The 18,770-nt window shown below is 35.3% G+C and overlaps 1 protein-coding gene across 1 annotated transcript; it reads left to right on the top strand.

Annotated features, from left to right (window-relative positions):
• Nucleotides 1-1,702: 1,702 nt before the first annotated feature.
• Nucleotides 1,703-16,326, top strand: kiss1ra (KISS1 receptor a). The gene is made up of 5 exons (XM_007548577.2): nt 1,703-2,832; nt 7,707-7,831; nt 12,826-12,961; nt 13,103-13,341; nt 14,213-16,326. Exons 1-5 carry the CDS (start codon nt 2,589-2,591, stop codon nt 14,591-14,593), a joined length of 1,125 nt encoding a protein of 374 aa, XP_007548639.1. The 5' UTR covers nt 1,703-2,588; the 3' UTR covers nt 14,594-16,326.
• Nucleotides 16,327-18,770: the final 2,444 nt, after the last annotated feature.

Consider the following 18,770-nt stretch of genomic DNA (forward strand, 5'->3'; position numbering starts at 1 on the left):
TATAAAGAGCTTTTACTTGTCATGTGTGATGCAATACGTTTGAAGGGCAGGATCTGGATCAGTGCATAACTGTTTTGCATGAATGAGTCAAATCCAGAGTGAATCTTTACACCAACACTTCTCCTTCATGGTGATGCGCTTCGGTCTTCTGGGAGATGTGCAGTCAGTTAAGTGATTCATTTTACCATAGCCACAAAAAGAAGGACTTTAAATTACTCAGAGATTACTTAGTCGTACACGTCATCTCAGGAATTCAGAAAAGCATGACATCAATAAATTTAATCCTGTTTATCAAGTTGGAAGTGTCATTTGGACTGGAAGGAGTCCAAGCAGGCGCTAAGAGAGAGAAAGGGGACGTTTGAAAACTTAAGACAAATCACTCAGTCAGTTATAGATTCGAAAAACACACCCCTCAAAATCTAATTATTTGTTCAGTCAGACAGAGTTAATACTATGGGTCAGAGCAAGTAACAAACCTGGCAACCTATAAAATACTAAAGATTTGTTTAAAGTTCGAGCCTTGCCCAAGTGAATGCTTCCCTCCAAACAGGCACAGCAGCCTTTGTGATGTGTGTAGGGTTCTCTAAAGGTTAGGCTTGATCACTGAACAGATGTGACTGCACAATCAGCATGACGCAATAATCCGAAAGCTGTTACTCTGCGTTGCTGATTTTTGCTCTTTCTGTGACTTTGACTGTACTTTTGTTCTCCCTCTCTTCCTCTTCCACGTTCTCTCATTCGACAGATTCGGCCAGGATTGTCCAAAGTTGGTCCTGAAGGGCCGGTCTCCTTCATATTTTAGGCTATGTTCACACTGCAGCCTGAAGTATCTCAAATCAGCGTTTTATGCCCTTATGTGACCTGATCTTTTCATGAGACTTGTGTCTGTAGGGTCAGGTCACATTCATCCAACCTCTGCATCATTGATACTCGACAAATGTTACTTATACTATGTCCTACCACACTAGCAGGCTTGCTACTTACGCTGTTATTATGTCCTCTACTGTGCATTTGGGGCACTGTTGTGCAGTGTCTTTCTAATTGTAATGCAATTTCAGATCAACAGCAGGACGATCCTGAAGTACGGTGAAGCGTGGTTGTTTTGAATGTTCTCCACTCGAAGACTATTTTGTTGTACAATGACTAATTTCCATTCCTCCTGAGAACTCTTTAAATCCTTTATTAGTCTTAAAAGATCCTAAAAGGTTCACTCTCCAAACCTCAAATGGGTCTTTTAATCTCATCCTGGTGTTCAGTCTCACTTCACCAGTTCAGAAAACTAAATGTCTAAAGGCTTAAACAAAGGAATCCTGCTTCAAAATGTTGTAAAACAAAAGCCAAGTTAAACTGTAGCAATTTTAAGTTGAATTAAATGTGTAGCTATCCTAATTTTCTACTCACCAGAAGTTTCACTTTTTTTTACTACATTTTTACAAAAAAAAAAAAAAAGATAAATTTCAAACTTTCCTATAGAGGGCAATTAAAGGTATACTTTTCATAGTTTTTGGTTCTGGTCTTTATTTGTAGAATCATAATTTGTTTTATAAAGATACATTAAGCAATAACGTTGCTAGGAGACCCGGACATGAAGACTTTTATCCCAAAGTCATCCAGCAGCCCACATGCTCTGAGTTTTGTATGTGTATGTGTGTGAGCACACTCCTCTCTCTTTCCCCTCTCCAATGCGCCTGTGTGTCCTTGCTCTTGCTCATTCTATAAAGCCGGCAGCATCCCCTTCACTCACTGCACTCTCTGTGATTTCCGCTGAAGCACAAACAAAAAGATCAACTAAGCTCTGCTGGGAGGATGAACAACAAACACTGATGCTTCAGGTTATTTCCTTTTTTTAAACAAAAGCTTTTTTTTTCCAGCCACAATTTTATCAAGACCGAAGAGCAAGACTTAACTCCTACACTGATCTGCATCTTTTTCATTTCTGATTCATCAAGTTGCTCCTTTTCAGGGTTTTTTTTTTTTTTACAATATGCAAAAGAGCTGAATGCAAAAGGTCCGGATTTTACTGGAAGGCGGAGAGATGGAACAAGGAGAGATTTAAATGAGCTGTGGATTCTGTTTGTCATGACGAAGCATGGAGAAGACATCTGTTTGCGTTTCTGCACACTGATTCCTGTTTGGTTGCTGGCTTATCTCACAAAACAGTAGCATTGCGTGCTTCAAATCCTGCTTTTAAGAAAAAAAAAAAAAAAACAATTTCAGCACGCTCTGAAAATGCTCCCTCTTCTCATGAATTTTCAATGCAGGCATCATGTCTTTCAGGATTTCACTTTGAGCTTAAGAGGAATTAGTATTTGCTTTCAAACTTAGGAGTCATTTTGCATGCAGACGCCTTCTCTCAACTTATGTTTTGCATCCCTCTATCTGTCAGCAATCTCAACCTCCCCATAATCACAGAATTAGACCTTCTTATTTGTATCTTCTTATTGTGTTTTCTTTTCTTCTTCTTTGCCTGAGAGCAAACTGGACTTGGAGCAAGTGCATTGCAGCTGACACTCTCTCCTCATCCACACGCAGCTCTCCTCACTATTTTTGTCACCGTCCCTCACTGCAGTACCCTCCGTTCTGACACAATGTTCGAGGAGCTTTGGAACTCAACAGATCAGGTTGGCCTCAATGGATCAGAGGCAAACTTATCTCGAAGACGTTCGTATGACATAGAAGAGGACGGGAGCCAGCATCCGTTTCTCACTGACGCCTGGCTGGTACCGCTCTTCTTCTCTCTCATCATGCTGGTCGGACTGGTGGGCAACTCTCTCGTTATCTATGTTATTTCCAAACACAGACAGATGCGAACAGCCACCAACTTCTACATAGGTAGGCAAAAATAATGTACATCTTTATTAGTTTGTGGAAAATGTGAAAGAAACTGACATGAGGGTGTTTGATGGGATTTACAAAACTCAGTCAGGAAAAGTCTGATTTATATCAAAACTCTGAATTTACTGTATCCAATAAATACAGATAATAAAGCCCTTTCTTCCTTTGTTATTCTGCTTACTAAACTCAATTTTGTTGTGTTATTAAAGCTTAAAAGTGACAAACGGTGCGAAGAGTAGTTCTGACCAATTCTGTCTGCAAATAAAAGAAAGCCTGTTGCTATTTTTATTTTTATTTTTTTATTTTTGCATTCACTCCCTACTGGGAAGAGGTTAAGACTGCAGGCAAGCCATTCCACATATCTCCTGCATGCATTCATACATGCATAATGTGTTCATAATGCCGTTCCACATGGTCTTGTTGAAAAATGTATGCATAAATCTGAAAACATGTTTTTAAAGCAGCATATTTTAACAAATCAATGTCTTATTTGCCATCACACAGGTTTCTAGGAGCAATTATGTTCATTGCCTTGTAAAAGTATTTATCCACCTGAACTTCACACTTTGTCTTGGTAAAGCCACAAACATCATCATATATTGATATTTGTAGGGTACTATTTCCTTCAGATAATAGTTAACTTTTGTACTTTGTTTTACCTTTAGTTTAGCTCCAGTGTTAATTAGTCTCCTCTCTCAAGTTCCCTCCTCTTCTCCTTGCCACAGCTGTTATACATCGCATCTAATAATTCTACCTTTCACTGATGTCACTTTACTACCCTGTATATGAAAGCAAGCAACCAAATACGCTACAACCAAAACTATGTTTCACCCTGTGGATGGTGTGTTCGGGGTTTTTCAAGTAGTTTCCCAAACTATTTCCTTCAAATAAAAAAAACAATCAAACAATTAATGGAAGGCCCTAAAAAGAGATAGAATAAAGAAACTAAGCTCAAGGCATAATGATTATTTAACATGACACAATTTCAAGCTTACCGTTAAAACAAGATAAACTGACCTAACATATGAGAAACGAAGGTGGCTGATTAGACAAGAACACATTTGGAATGGGTCAAGGGGACCATCTGCTTGTAAATTTAACTAACAAACAGGAAGTAAACACACAGTTGAACATTTAACCTTAATTACTTATAACCTCAACAAACCTCTGAGGCTCTTACAGAACGACTGGATCGACTCTATGATTAGATCACACACACATATGGATTATATGACTTTTAATGGAAATAGTTGCACTGGAATTTATTTAAGCAACATAGTATATTGGGCTCCACACACACATCCACACACCCCACATAGCATGATTAAATAGGATGTTGTATTTTTTATTGAAAAAATACACGTATTTATAAAACATACAGCATCCTTTTCAGTCAATCATTCACCACATGAAAATGGACAGATGCTCTTTTTATTATAATATGACAAAAGGTTCAAAGATTTCATACTTTTGCAAGGCTCTCAACACAATACCATCACAGATATAGACATAAAGCTTATGACAGTCTGTTACTAGTTCAGTAATTAGCCTCAGTAATATGTTTAATTTTTCCAAATTGCACACGTCTTTTGAAGTTGATGAGCTTGTTTACAACAGGCTAATATCAGAAACATAAAGTACAAAAGGTATGCAAAAATGTATTAAAGGGCATAATTTCACTAAATTAGACTTTATATAGCAGCAAACATAACGCTGGTGGAAAATGAAAATGAACTGAAAAGCTACACCTATTTTCAAAACAAACTTACTGACACCTCATTTACACCAAATTAAGAGGCACTGAAACCAAACACTATCCAACACATGCACAGTTGTATTGGCAGATTATATTTTTTTACAACCATAGCATCATCTATATTAATGGGATTGTGCTAATGGATAAACTATTTGTTTACATCTTTTGAAGGCAGGTTAATAAAAATGTCTCATGAAAGTGGTAAAATAATAAACATTAAACTTGCAGTGGCATTTCCAGAGGCATAGCTGTTTGCAACAAGCTGCTGGTTTTTATAGGTCAACAGCTTTGAGTGTAAAATGAAATTAACTTGTAATCCTTTTTTTGCAGGATTTTCCTGATAATTGAGTATTTTCATGAAGCTATCTATGTGTGTCATGCACAGGTTGTTTTAATTTAAACTGTTGGGAAATAAAATATTACTATTAACTAGTATTTGTTTGGATTAGTTCTTTACATCTTGTGCAGCCTGCCTTGATTGAAACAAGGTTCACCATAAAAATAGTTGTAAAATAATAGTGTAAAATGAGATCATCCACTGTGTTCATATTCCATGTCTTTTCTCAGTATTCAGAACACGCAGATTTGCAATCTGAATGTATTTGATAAATGCCATTACCAAACCAGAGGTGATTGATTTACCTGAGTTTGCTCCACAAAGTAGAGTATGGGAGACGGTGGGGTGGAGTGGGGTGGGAGGCCAGTAAAATAAATGTGATCACGTTCATTTGAATTAAAATAATGTTTTTGTAGCTCTGTGACTCGGTGCATAAAGTCTGTGTATCTGTGTTTGCACATTGCACTCTGGATGTGAGGAGGATTTGATCTTGGTTAATACATCCCAAGGCCACTGCACTGAAACAGTGTAATATCCAGCATAATTTAATTAGCAACCACATCATCTAGCAATCTCTCCAACAATATGGTTAGGCGACAACAATGTGATTAGATCAGCTCTTACAACAAATGGGGAATGGGGTCTGGCATGCTTGCTACATCCAGTGATGGATGCATGAGACAGACTGCAAACCTCTGACATGTTATCAAAACATAAATGTTTTTTTTTAGTTTTTTTTTATGGGGGGTTGCTTTACACTAAGAATTTAAATTTGGGAAGCATAGGTGCAAAGACCCACAGGCAGTCCATAAAATGTTTAACACACCTTCAGTTTATAACCACCAAATAATATATTCTCTTTCTGAAGCAGCTTCTTTGTACCTGATTTCAAATGGATAAGGGTAAACTGAAGTCATACAATATTTTATGTATGGAATAAACGGATCAGACTAAGCAAGGATACCAACCCATTTCTTAGCATTTATTTCAAACTTGACATTTTCGCGTCAGATTTTTAAGGGATATTTCACAAGCTTCATATGCCTTTTTGAAAATTCCAAATATATTGACTTTTAAAAGCATGCACCAAGCCAAGTTTAAATTAATATAACGATAATATCATTAAGAAACAAACACCATATTAAACACCGTACAGTCATTTATTCGAAAAATACTTTTGGATAAATATACAGAATCCACCAGTTTCTTTAATAAAGTGAAGTATTTGAACGCCGTAGAGATTGTTATGGTCTATCATCTCTTACACTTGGTATCAAACACAAAATGGGTTTTGGGTTTCAACAATTCCACGTTATTACTGAAATAAACTAATTTTCTCTTAGTCCGTCCTCACCCACCTGCAAGGTGGTTTCCTCAATATGACATTTAAAAGTAAAAAAAAAAGACATTTGGGAAATAGAATAATACTTGTAATATGTTATTCTTGGATGAATTACAGCAATGGTCATCAAAGCAAGATATTGCTTTTAGACAGAGAAATCATGGCTTTGTCATTCATTTGTCTATTTTTTAAAAGCTACAGGTGAGAAGACGTCTGGTTCTCGACATGCAGCAGACATCATTTGGTGATGTGTAAATATGATTGAGGAGAAAAGGTTAAAACATCACTGACATCAAGACACAAAAGATAATCAGCTCTGGATTTTCTCCCAGTGCAAATTAAACATGACAGTTCCCTGACTTAATAGGTGGTAAAAGCTACCCAGTAATTTAGTTTTTAGGGGATAATTGACAAGACTAAAATTAAAAATTGAAAATTGGAGAATGCCAATCCGCTGCTACACCAATTAGGACCACTGACGAATAAAGTGAACGGAACCGGTTATCTCTTCACCATGGCACCTGCCAGTAGTTGACTTTAGGGAGCAAGTGAAATTTTTTCTCCTAAAAGTGGATGTGTTAGAATCAGAATAAATGGGCGATGTGTGAATAGGTTTGACAGGGCTCACTGGTACTCATGGGGAACGAAAGCTGACGTGGGCAACAACCACTTCAGCTACTGTAGCTCAAGTTGCTGAAGGAGGTAAAACTACTTCTGACAAAAAGGTTTTAAGATATAAAGTCTGTAGCAGTTTGCAGACCACTCTGAGTCACAACAATCCAAATGTTATATCTGACTGGTGCATCTAGTTTTTTTTTTTTTCCTTCAGGTGCACAGCACATCCATTTGTGTCAAATTTGTAATCCTGCAGTCCATTAAGAGAGATTGAGTGAATGTGTCTAAAAATGAATATTCTAATTTTGAGCAATTTGGACTGAAGACTATTAAACCTCAAATGATAGAACAATTATTATATTATTATTCTCATTTATAAAATAAATGTCTAAGTAAATTTATTTCACAGTGAACTGTATTGTGTGCAATACAGTTTGTTCTGCTTACTGGGTCAGAACAGTACCACCAATATCCCTGGAAAAATATATATTCTGAGGCTGTTATTAAAGAAAATGTTTTAACCTGTACTATGATTTTTTTCCCTGAACATAAGTAATGTATTTTTAATGTCTGACTTTATTCAATTGAACTGCCAGAAAGAACAGCAAAAGGGACAAAAATACAGATGGAAAGCCAAAAGAAATAATAACAATAATAAATAAAATAATAATAATAGAAAAACTAAGTAAACACTGAAAGAGGGCTTTTTAGGTTTTGCAATATAAAAAAAAATGGACCATTATAAGCGTTCTTAAATTATAATGCATGTGGACTGATGTAAGAGGGAAAATTACCTGACATGTACTTTTCTTTCCATCTAGCAAACTTGGCCGCCACTGATATAATCTTTCTGGTGTGCTGTGTCCCCTTCACTGCCACTCTCTATCCCCTCCCTGGTTGGATCTTCGGCAACTTTATGTGCAAATTTGTTGCATTTCTGCAGCAGGTAACATAATAATATTCTTATTCCTAAGTGTTGGTTCCATTCTTTTAAACTTTGTTTGCACTGCATTCTTTTATTTCTATTCATCATTCTCACTTGTAAATGACCTATTCCAATGATATCACATGCTTATCCTATAGGCTGAAAATTACTAATATTAACCATAAAGTCAGAAGTGTTTAAACTAATAAAATGCTACAAGTCTGAAATTGCTGTTAATAATTTGTTCATGAAAATGAAAATCAAACATCACTGACTAATATTTGAACATTCATACCATCACAGTTACTATTGTTATTGAAATTGGTTCAACAGCAGCAATTATTTCTGCAGTTTAAAACTTTTTTGCTTTTAAACTGTAAATTTCAGCTATTTTAGTGAAATTAATATTTTTTGCAGATTTGTTCAATTGTGATTGTACATATTTTGACTAATTGAAAAAGTGCTAAATAAACAGACTGAACTTCCCTTTCCAGTCTTACTAACCACTTCGAGTGCAAGACCACTGCAGACACATTCACAAACACAAATAAATGCAGGCAACTTTCAGTTAAGTACCAGCACATTAATTAACATGTGACAAGAGGAAGCTGGAATCAAACTTACAACCTTCTTATTGTGAGAGGACCACTCTACCAGTGAGCCACAGTCACCTACATCCAGAGTACAGGCTGAATTATGGAGAAAAGCTGAGAGACGCTCAATGTTGATTTTTTTTCATCACACTGGACGCTTTGATTATGTCATTTTCAGCGACACTCAGCGATGGAGAACCTCAAGGTTGTGGTTTTGTTTGACTCAAATAAACCCAGACAAACAGCCAAAAGTGTCAAGTAGTTAAAGATTAAAGCCAAACATGGCATTCCATCACGTCCATCCTGAGTTTTATCATGGCTTACTCAAATAAATAGAAATTCAATTCCTGGCCCAAATACAATGAAAACAATTCAGGTTAGATGACCAGCTTACTATATGTCCAAATCTATGTATCATGTGGCCCTGTTATTTTATTATTATTATTATTATTATTTTTTACATGTGCAATCTTTGGATTTAGGTAATATAGTCAAAAAATCTTCTTACAGTGTTGACGCTAGCTGAGCATAACAGAAGACACTGACAAAGATCAATGAAAACAAAGAAGCTTAATTAGTAAGAAACTGGTGAAGAATGACAATGAAACCATTTGAGCTTAATCACAGAGCTGTAGAACAGATCTAGAAGAGTGCACAGCAGGGAAGGAGACAAATTAACACAGCAGGAGTGGAACTGAAACGCAAAAGGATGTTTAAGTCCAAAAGGAGAAAGGCCTAGCACTAACATAAGGAGAAAAAGCCAAGCATTGAGACATTAAACACAAATGAATGAACTATATGGGAAGAACTAAATAACAATAATCCATAACTGATCACAACTAATCACATCAACATACTTCAGGTAAAATGGGGAATCTGAAAGCTAAGCATGAAATGAACCAAGATATCAAAGAGTGTCCAACCCAGAAATTAAGAAAAATACAAAAACCAAGTACCATGGATTAGGACAGTGTATTATTTTCAAAATTTTGTAATTTTTAAGTCTTTTTTTAAAAAATGACTACATGATTGTTAATGTTTTGTTGTCAGTAGATGATCAGTCTTGAAAGGGGAACTGCAGAACCAAAAAGGGGTTGCTGCTAAATGCTGACTAATTTTCCAGACTTTACATTGCCATCTCAAAGAGTTTTCTTCAATTTCAGTTACACAAAGATGGGTCCATTTGTTGGAAGACTTTATCGCAATTGCTTCAGAGTTGTAGTATGAGCAATAGGATTCATTTAATGGCAGAAACAAGTCCATCTATTCTACACAGACCGAAAATTCTCTCTATACGGTGAAGATGTTTTGAATCAGAACTTTGCTCTATACTCAAGTCTATCTTTTTCCATGCATTTTTGTCTTTCTGAAAGCTTAAGGAAGGCCATTACAGTCTGAATAAATCTTCAAAGAAATGTCATCTGTGGAATCAGACATTACCCTCCTCAAAGCCAGATGATAGCAGAAAAGCTTCAGTATAATACAAGATACAAGATACAAGTATCTTCTTAGATAGATGAAACCATCTTGTAAAGAAGTACAAATTTCTATGATTCAAGAAAAGCTAGAGTAACTGCAAATGTATTTCAAAAGTACTCTTGAGTTTGAAAAGACATGCATAATCTTTTTTTCCCAACTTCTCCATTTCAGCTGTGTTTAAACTGAGACAAATTAATTTCCGTTCAAGATTGAAAAACAAGACGTGTGGAGAAAAACAAAAAACAAACAAAAAAAAAAAACAAGCATAATGCATCCAAAATAAGCAGAATGTCACAGAAGATTAATGGAGAGATTTCAGTACAGGTCTTAAATCAATAAATATCAAAACTCTGTTTATTTCTTACCATTCATGGTAACAGCAGGCATCCGTGCTCACGTCTCTACTTTTCTTTTTATATTTTCCTGTCCTTGTCTCTCGTGAGTTCACAACATTTATACATCTCCAAACAATCATACACCAATATCATCACTCAGACAGGTCCTGCACCTGTGCAGTTATAGGCAGGCGACTGAATACGTTGCTGCTCATCTTGTCACCATGGAAACACTAAGTTGTTAAATGAGAAAGACCGACCTGGCTTGCAACATTGAAAGGCCATGGGGATCTCCTTGCACAGGATTAAACATGGACTTTCTACAAAGTTTTAAAAGACAGAACCTTCAATCACTTTACAATAAAGTCTGTAGAAAATTAGCAAATTTCCATGTAGTGGTAAATTCTATGGGATTTGCAGAGCAAAAAGTATCTTTTTTTTTTTTGTTTTAGTGATTTTTTTTTATGGACTTTATTTTTGATCGACTGAATCAACTTTTATGTTAGAATTGACTGACCATAAACACCTGGCTGAAAAAGCCCTGGTAAGAAAGGAACTATTACTGCATACAACATAACGCATCACATTTACTCATAGTTGCTTTACACTGAATTAAAGCTCCAATAATGAAAAGCAAAAAGTGAAAGGAGTAAGAAGTAAATTGCTAAAGCAAGAAGAAATAGTATAAATAAGATCCTGCATATTAATAAAAAAAATGGATAAATTAATTAATAGAACCAACTGAAGAACTAGTAGATATCGATGAGTTTTGGTTTAAACTTTTGGACTTTCCACTCCAAAGATTTTTTTTGTTTGTTTGTTTTACTTTTCCAACATGTTAAAAATCATCTTTTGCCTTTCTGCTAATTTCAAATTTTTCCTTTTATGTAGCAAAAGGCATATTATCTGCAGAAAACCACAACAAAAAAACAAACAAAAAACAAACAAAATCTAAAGCATAACTTAAAAAAAATGTTTAAAATATGTAATATTTGACTGAATTATAATTTGGATGTTATAATGCCAAAAATACTCCAAACTCAATTTATGTCAGTATTTTTTTAATGTCATCCTGTTTTACTTTTTCATTCAGTCTAAAGTAATCACTATTCATTTCATTTCCATACATAAACCTTAATATTAATTAACTTTTCATAACCTATAAATATTTACTCAAAACTCTAGCTGCACTTTACCTGTCACTATGAAAAAACTATGAAGAAAAACTCATATTTTCATCTTCTACTTAGCAGTTAAACACAGTAATAAATAAGGCTGCAATTCCTCATCTGGGTCAGTGCTGGGCAATGCTGTCAATAAAAATCCAATAAGCATAGTCTGGTTTGCTTTAAACCACACAACTAATTCCTTTTTCAGTTTAAAGAGGTAGTGAAAACTGGATTTGGAGTACTGGGCGTATTACAGCAGGGTGTAATACATTGTAAGTCCTGAAAATCACAGGGAGGAGATCATTTTCTCAGCAGCCTTAGTGCTGAACTTAGCATGACCCCTTTCAGTCTTTTATATTCAATCCTTTGAAATCCTGATGTCATGCGCCAAACCTCTGTGGGGTAATGGGTCCTGGCATTATAACTACTCATAACACCGAGACAGGTCCAGCAGGAGCCAGAGATACAGACTGTTGGGAAGAATCATGTCTTACTTTAAAGTAAATGTCTAAACAGAATGGATCCAATGTTACATGAACCAGCATTTATTTCCGCTCAAACATCAGAGTCAAGGTGCCTTTATTGTCAGTGTACAAAAATACAACAGAATTTCATTCCAGTACAGCCCGTCATTAATTTAGAAATATTATCTTAATGTATTCCAGTAACATCAGAGATGGAATGGTCCTATAAAATAACAGCATGTTAATATTTAGTAATTACGTATGTTCAAAAATCATTATCAAAGTATTAAGTACAGTTTATGCTTCTCAAAATTAGGGCTTGATTGATTTTTAATTTGCTTTTTTTTAATTTATAGCAATAAATTATTACATTATTTTCTTGTTCTAAATACTCTCGAACCCCTTTTAAAATATGGTTGTTAAATTGTCTATTTTGCATTCATCTCTTTGTACCTATTTGTATTTTCATGTCTGAAAATAATTTTAGCACTTGATGTTTATTATATTGGCACATAGTGTTATCATCATGCTTGCAGGGAACATGCTGTTCTTTTAATAATAATTAAATTCTTTTTGAAATGACACATCCTTGTATGAATGACCTGCAAAAAGTAATAATGCCTACTGAACTTTTTCACAAGAGAGGACTACCCTGACTTGCCTATCTGGTCATGTCAGACATTGTTAACTCTATTAGAGCTTTTTCTCTCATAACTTTTTTTTTTGTCAAAATACTTTGACTTTATTCTAATGAAATATGTATGTATATATATATTTTACTTTCTTTCTCCTGGCCCTAATACTCCGTCATAAAAAAAAACAGCACAACATCAATTGTGACTAATTTTCAGTACATTTCATGTGTCATTGTAAAAATAATAGTTGTTGACATCATCTCCTCACCATAACTGTGTTTTTACATGTTTAAGAAACATGTTCTTATTCAGAATGCGTTCGCCTGCGTTTCATTCTTAGGTGACGGTACAAGCCACCTGTATCACCCTGACTGCCATGAGTGGTGACCGCTGTTACATCACCGTTTACCCTCTCAAATCTCTCCGTCACCGCACCCCAAAAGTAGCCATGATAGTCAGCATTTGCATTTGGATTGGTATGTTGCATTGCTTTTACCTCACTGTTAGACACGAAAAATGAATCATTGAAAAACAAAATGTATTTAGCATGTGTGACTGACTTAGAGTTTTGTTAAAAAAACCCAAAACAATAAAAACAACACATCTGCTTTGCCCAGGCTCCTTCATCTTGTCCACCCCAATTTTAATGTACCAGCGGATTGAGGAGGGCTACTGGTACGGTCCGAGACAATACTGCATGGAGAGATTTCCCTCCAAGACGCACGAGAGAGCATTCATCCTCTATCAGTTTATCGCTGCCTACCTGCTGCCGGTTCTCACAATCTCTTTCTGCTATTCGATGATGGTGAAGAGAGTAGGTCAACCCACTGTAGAGCCTGTTGACAATAATTATCAGGTGTGGACAAAGAGAGATTGAAAACTGTTTGCTTTTGTTTGCCTGAATTTTAAAATGGGTTTGAATCAAGTCTGTTTTGAGTGGCTGTTGTCAACAGTTTAACCACAATGAAATATGTAGAACGTCTGCACATGTACAGTTTGGTGCTGCCTGTTTATTTATACTGTAGAGTTCAACTTCTATGAATAAAATGCCCATGTAGACAACAGAAAAAAATTACTACAAAGACCTAAGCTTGTAAATAAAATTTGCTAAAAAGTATTTCTGAGGATGTTATGGAAAAATATAAAACCACATTGCAGTTAGAAGGAATGTTAATATGTGTATAGTTATTGTATCATTACAAAGTTATTATTTCACTCTATATGCAAAAATCATGCCAGGCATTACACCTTGCATCTCTGGATTTGCAGCTAACATACAATAATACTTATATAGATTTCATTTGAACTACAATGGAAGACATGGGTTGTTTTTCTTTATTAACATTAAACTTTTATAATTGAAGAGCCAGGAGGATTCCTATACAATCTTTTTAAATTTGATTTGTATTATTTTCTACACCTGAATAAATATGGTAAAAAAGGCATAAAAAAAGATATGCCTTAGCAGACTTTATTTCTTTACCCATTACATAGGTATTACACTGATTTATATTTAAATAACTTTTACCATTAATTGGCAAAATAATACCTTGATTTTTAAGATTTTAGACATCAGTATTTTTCGTTTTATCAGGTAAGGGCCCATTTTAATTTTTCAAACTAACAACAACCATCAACAACATAGCCTCGTAAATAATAATAATAATAATAATAATAATAATAATAATAATAATAAATGCTGATATCTGTTGCGTTATCTTTCTCAGGTCAACCTCCTGTCTGAGAGAACCATCAGCATCAGGAGCAAAGTCTCCAAGATGGTGGTGGTGATCGTCTTCCTCTTCGCCATCTGTTGGGGTCCCATCCAGATCTTTGTGCTTTTCCAATCTTTCTATCCAAACTATCAACCCAACTACACAATGTACAAGATCAAGACCTGGGCCAACTGCATGTCCTACGCCAACTCCTCAGTCAACCCCATTGTTTATGGGTTTATGGGAGCCAGCTTTCAGAAGTCTTTTAGGAAAACCTTTCCATTCCTTTTTAAGCACAAGATCCGGGATAGTAGCATGGCATCAAGGACTGCCAACGCTGAGATCAAGTTTATTGCTGCAGAGGAAGGAAACAACAATAACGCTGTGAACTGACTCAGAGAATTTAAAGATAGAAAGTGAGATTGTTGTTTCCTGAGAAACTCACCTGTCAGCCAGAAGATCCTTTTGTAACCTGCAGAGAACAACAGATTCATCATGAAGGAAAACACTGTGCTCTGTGTTCATTTTCATGTCTTCATTAATTTCCATATTTGAGCGAATGAATATGAACAGTTATCTGAAACTGCAGTCGGTCAAAAGTTTATAAAATACATCCGCAACTCAAATTTAAATGTATTGCTTTTGCTTGAGCTCAGTTAATGTTAGACTCACAATCAGCTGTATTGGCCAAGATTGTGTACACAAACAAGGAATTTTACTTTGGTTTCAAATGCTTACATCATACAAAGATTAAACGTAGATATGTAAATTTAAATTATTATTATTTTTTTTTAATTATTATTATTTATTTTTTTTTTTCAGAAAAGCACAAAGTACAAGCAGGTGTAGTCCTGAGGCATTCTGAGGAACAACCTTGGATCAGATATCAGATAATGTCAGGTTGCTTGACAAAAGCTGATCTTTTCTGGGTTTTTAGTAAGTATATGCTCTGTGTTGACTCTTACAGGGACCAGATCTCATCAACTGGTGGGCAGGCTCTAGCTTAATGGTTTAGTTTCCGTCCAGTTGTTAAGGGGATTTGATGAAGTGAGTTGCAACCGCAAGCTACGAAAAAATTAAATAAAAATAATAACACCCACAAGAAGTTGTGACTACTGCAACAGTAAAAGCATCCCATTGGTGAGGTACTCAGTCTTGATTGCTTACAGCAAACATCTGAAATTTGCCTCAATGATCAAACAAATTGTTCTAATTTTTGCAAACATAGTGTAATATTTTGCACATTTTGTATTTGAGTAGACTGTGATTATGTTTCTAAATACAACTTACAAATGAATGAAAATTCTGGTGATTCTGTTTACATGAAGCTTTTTCTGACTTAGCTTTCTTTTCTTTTAAAGGCTAAATTACCTCACTAAGGAGCTAATAAATATTATATCTTAGGAAAGTCACATTAAGAAGGACTGATTATTATCAGGTGCTGATAGTCTGAGTCAGAATAAAGGGAATTCAAAAGGCTTTTCATAGTCACACACAGCCATTTACATCATTTTTCTCTGAATTATTAACTGTTCAAATATTACTTTTGAAACTATCTATAGTGTATAATTTACTGTTGACATATTGTGTAGTTTTTTTGTCATAACAAAACAGCATTTTGCTTTAAAAGTTTGTGATTGCTTATCTACCACCTGACTGTTTTCTATGTATGCAGCAGTTAAAATTATTATAAAGTTGTTTTATTTCTGAAATTTACCTAAAATTCAATGTCAAGTCAGTTACTGAACTGGTATTAAAAAAAAACATTGGTTTTATTGTTTTAATATTATAATGAACAGCACACAAATACAACATTTTATGAGTCTGAAACTCTGGTACCCATTGGCAAAAAAGGTTACAATGTGATTGACCAACTTTAAATAGCATCATTTTTGCAGTGAAAGCAGAAGACAAATGCAAACAAAACTTGAGTTAATCCTTTTCAGACCTGTGAAATTGTGACAAACTGTAGGAAAGTGCGGAGGTTAAAAATACTTCTGGAAGGCACTACTCATGAATTCACACAAATGTGTGTATTTCCATAAAGGTTGCTACATGTTTAATATTCATTCTTAATACTGGAGAACTGGCAAATGTAATTAAAGTGCTGTCCGTCCTGAATTGTACCCCCTAGGTGAAGTGGCTTTGTATGTGTGGAGCTAATGCATCCTAAGCAATCTGAAAACCCAAACAAAGCTTCGGCCAGCTGCTCATGAGTCTTTCCTGTGGCCAGATATGATGAATGGAAACCTACTAACAGGAAGGCGTAGAGGCGGTGGAGCACAAGTTTTATATCTCTGTGGCCACAAGTCTAACCTTCATGCCTTTTTAAACACTTGTTTTCACAAAAGCATTGCAGAAACCTTCATGCACGTTCACAGGCAACAGAGATCATTCAAATCAGGTGCTTAAAAACACCTTGTATCTTCTTGCCAGACAGTTCGGAATACTGTAGACAACCAGTTTGGTTGTGTGTTTTGTTAGAGCACAATCAGAATGACGGCCTGTTCAGAGAGCAGCTGTCTGGCCATAGAAAAAACAGCTTTTCATTATAAACCCACTGAGCTATCTCAATAGAGACTTTGCTTTATTCATCCCACACAGTGACATTCAAAATTAAAGAACCTCTATTATGGCCTATAGAAAAGTTGCTAATACAGTTTAATTAGATCTGATGCTGCTTGCTTAGTGCCGTCGGGGCTCCAGTGACACCAAGATTTGAAAGGAGAACTAAAACACTTTGGGCTTCTGCAGTCACAGATATATGACAAATGGTACTCAAGGGTCATTGCAAACATTTGACATGCTTTGCTGAAATGAAGAAAGTCTGAGAAAATCCAGATTGTTTGCACTGATTTTTAAACTGTGATAAAACAGATTTAAAAAAAAAGGTAAATGGCTATTTTTCTATAAAGGCAGCCACTGCAGGTAACTGTAAGTGTTATTATAATTCATAGTTGGGTCATTTTTGACTGAAAGCTGCTCTTCAACATGCATCGCAGTGAACATTTCAATGCAAATGAATTCATTTTGCATTTTAATATCACTGACTGGGCTTGTTCCATCTGAAACATTAAGAGGGGCAGACAACCCAAATTGCAAAAATATAAAAGTGTACTTCTGGAAGAACATGTAAAAGCATTTAAAAATAGAAAGATTAATCATCACGTAAAATGATGGACTAAAAGCCAATTAGATTTTTTTCTCTTAAAAACCTACTTCTGTTAAACTAAAAGCAGAGCTATGAAGAACAACTCCACAGCTGCTGCATTCATTATTATTCAATTAAGGTAAATTAACTGGTCTACTCAACTTGGAAACTATGCCGAATAATTTGAAAATAAAAAAATAACTCTGTATTGATTGCCATCTGGGAGGAATAATAGCAGTTATTATTTGAAACAAACTAATCAGTGATTAACCAGCAGCTGGTGATTCTTTTCGGTTTTGCCTTAACATGTAGGCAGCTATTTGACGTCATGTTCAAAGGCATTTACACTTAATTGCAGGCTGGAATGTGAAAATGAACATAGATGTAACTGACACATCCATCATTTTCATGCGACTGCCTGCTGCAAAGTAAAAAAGGCATTCATGTTCAAATGAGTTTTGAGGTTTCTTTTTGTTTGCAGTACTAATGAGTGACAATGGGACAGGCAATCAATCAAACTTCAAGCTTTCACTTTGTCAGACTTTCAGAATAATAAGACTATCTTCAAAACAATAAAAGATAAGAGCTTGATTGAACCGTTCAAGAGATGTTTTTTTGTTTTTTTTTGTCAGGGTATTGATCCTGTATAAAGTATTTCTAGAGTCTGATAATGTTTAGACATGGGAATAAAAATGTGTTGAATAGCAGTCATGCTACAGAGGGAAAACTGAAAGACCTTCAAATCACTGGTCTTTTAGTTGTGCTGATCAAAATCAACATGAAGAAGTACAAGAAAATGAGACTCTTTGGAAGCAAAGGGGATATATATCACATAATTTTGCGACTATCTCAGTTCTTAAACTTTGCGATGAAGAAAATGGCTTCATGAAGAAATCCATTTTACAGAACTCATCCACAGCACATAGTCAATAGACATACTTAAACACTGAGGGTGCATCTTAATGGTTTCAGGACAATATAGGCTAATATTGCAAATGAATATTTAAAATAAAACAAATTGTGTGAGTATTTTCTAATTATCATTTGAACATTTGCCGTTTCTTCAGCAGGCTACAGCAGAGGAGCCGTAAAGCAATCCAAGGCATAAATTCAGACAGCGAAGGATAAAAGGCTATCTAATAAAATATTTAGCATTAATACACTCAGAAATTCATTACTTCCATCAAATCAACTTCTGTCATTATTGTTAGCCATAGTGAGTCCAAATTCCAGACTTTTCCAGACTCATTGCTTCCAGAATTCTCAGAATTGTTTTGCTTTTACAGCAGGGAGGCTTTAGACAAGTAATCTGCAAAAAAGAAAAAAGCTAGAAGGAAGGAAGAATACAGGAATGCAAGACTAGAAGGATGCAGCAAAGGAGGGATGGCGCAAGAAATGAAGGACAAGGAAAAAAGAAAG

This window comes from Poecilia formosa, unplaced genomic scaffold (assembly GCF_000485575.1).
Source record: "Poecilia formosa unplaced genomic scaffold, Poecilia_formosa-5.1.2 Scaffold27, whole genome shotgun sequence".
NCBI classification, from domain to species: Eukaryota; Metazoa; Chordata; class Actinopteri; order Cyprinodontiformes; family Poeciliidae; genus Poecilia; species Poecilia formosa.

Coding starts and splice junctions, on each gene's coding strand:
- kiss1ra (XM_007548577.2), top strand. CDS start 2,589: ATGTTCGAGGAGCTTTGGAACTCAACAGATCAGGTTGGCCTCAATGGA. Junction 7,832..12,825: donor TTGTTGCATTTCTGCAGCAG/GTAACATAATAA, acceptor TTTCATTCTTAG/GTGACGGTACAAGCCACCTG. Junction 12,962..13,102: donor CAGCATTTGCATTTGGATTG/GTATGTTGCATT, acceptor TGCTTTGCCCAG/GCTCCTTCATCTTGTCCACC.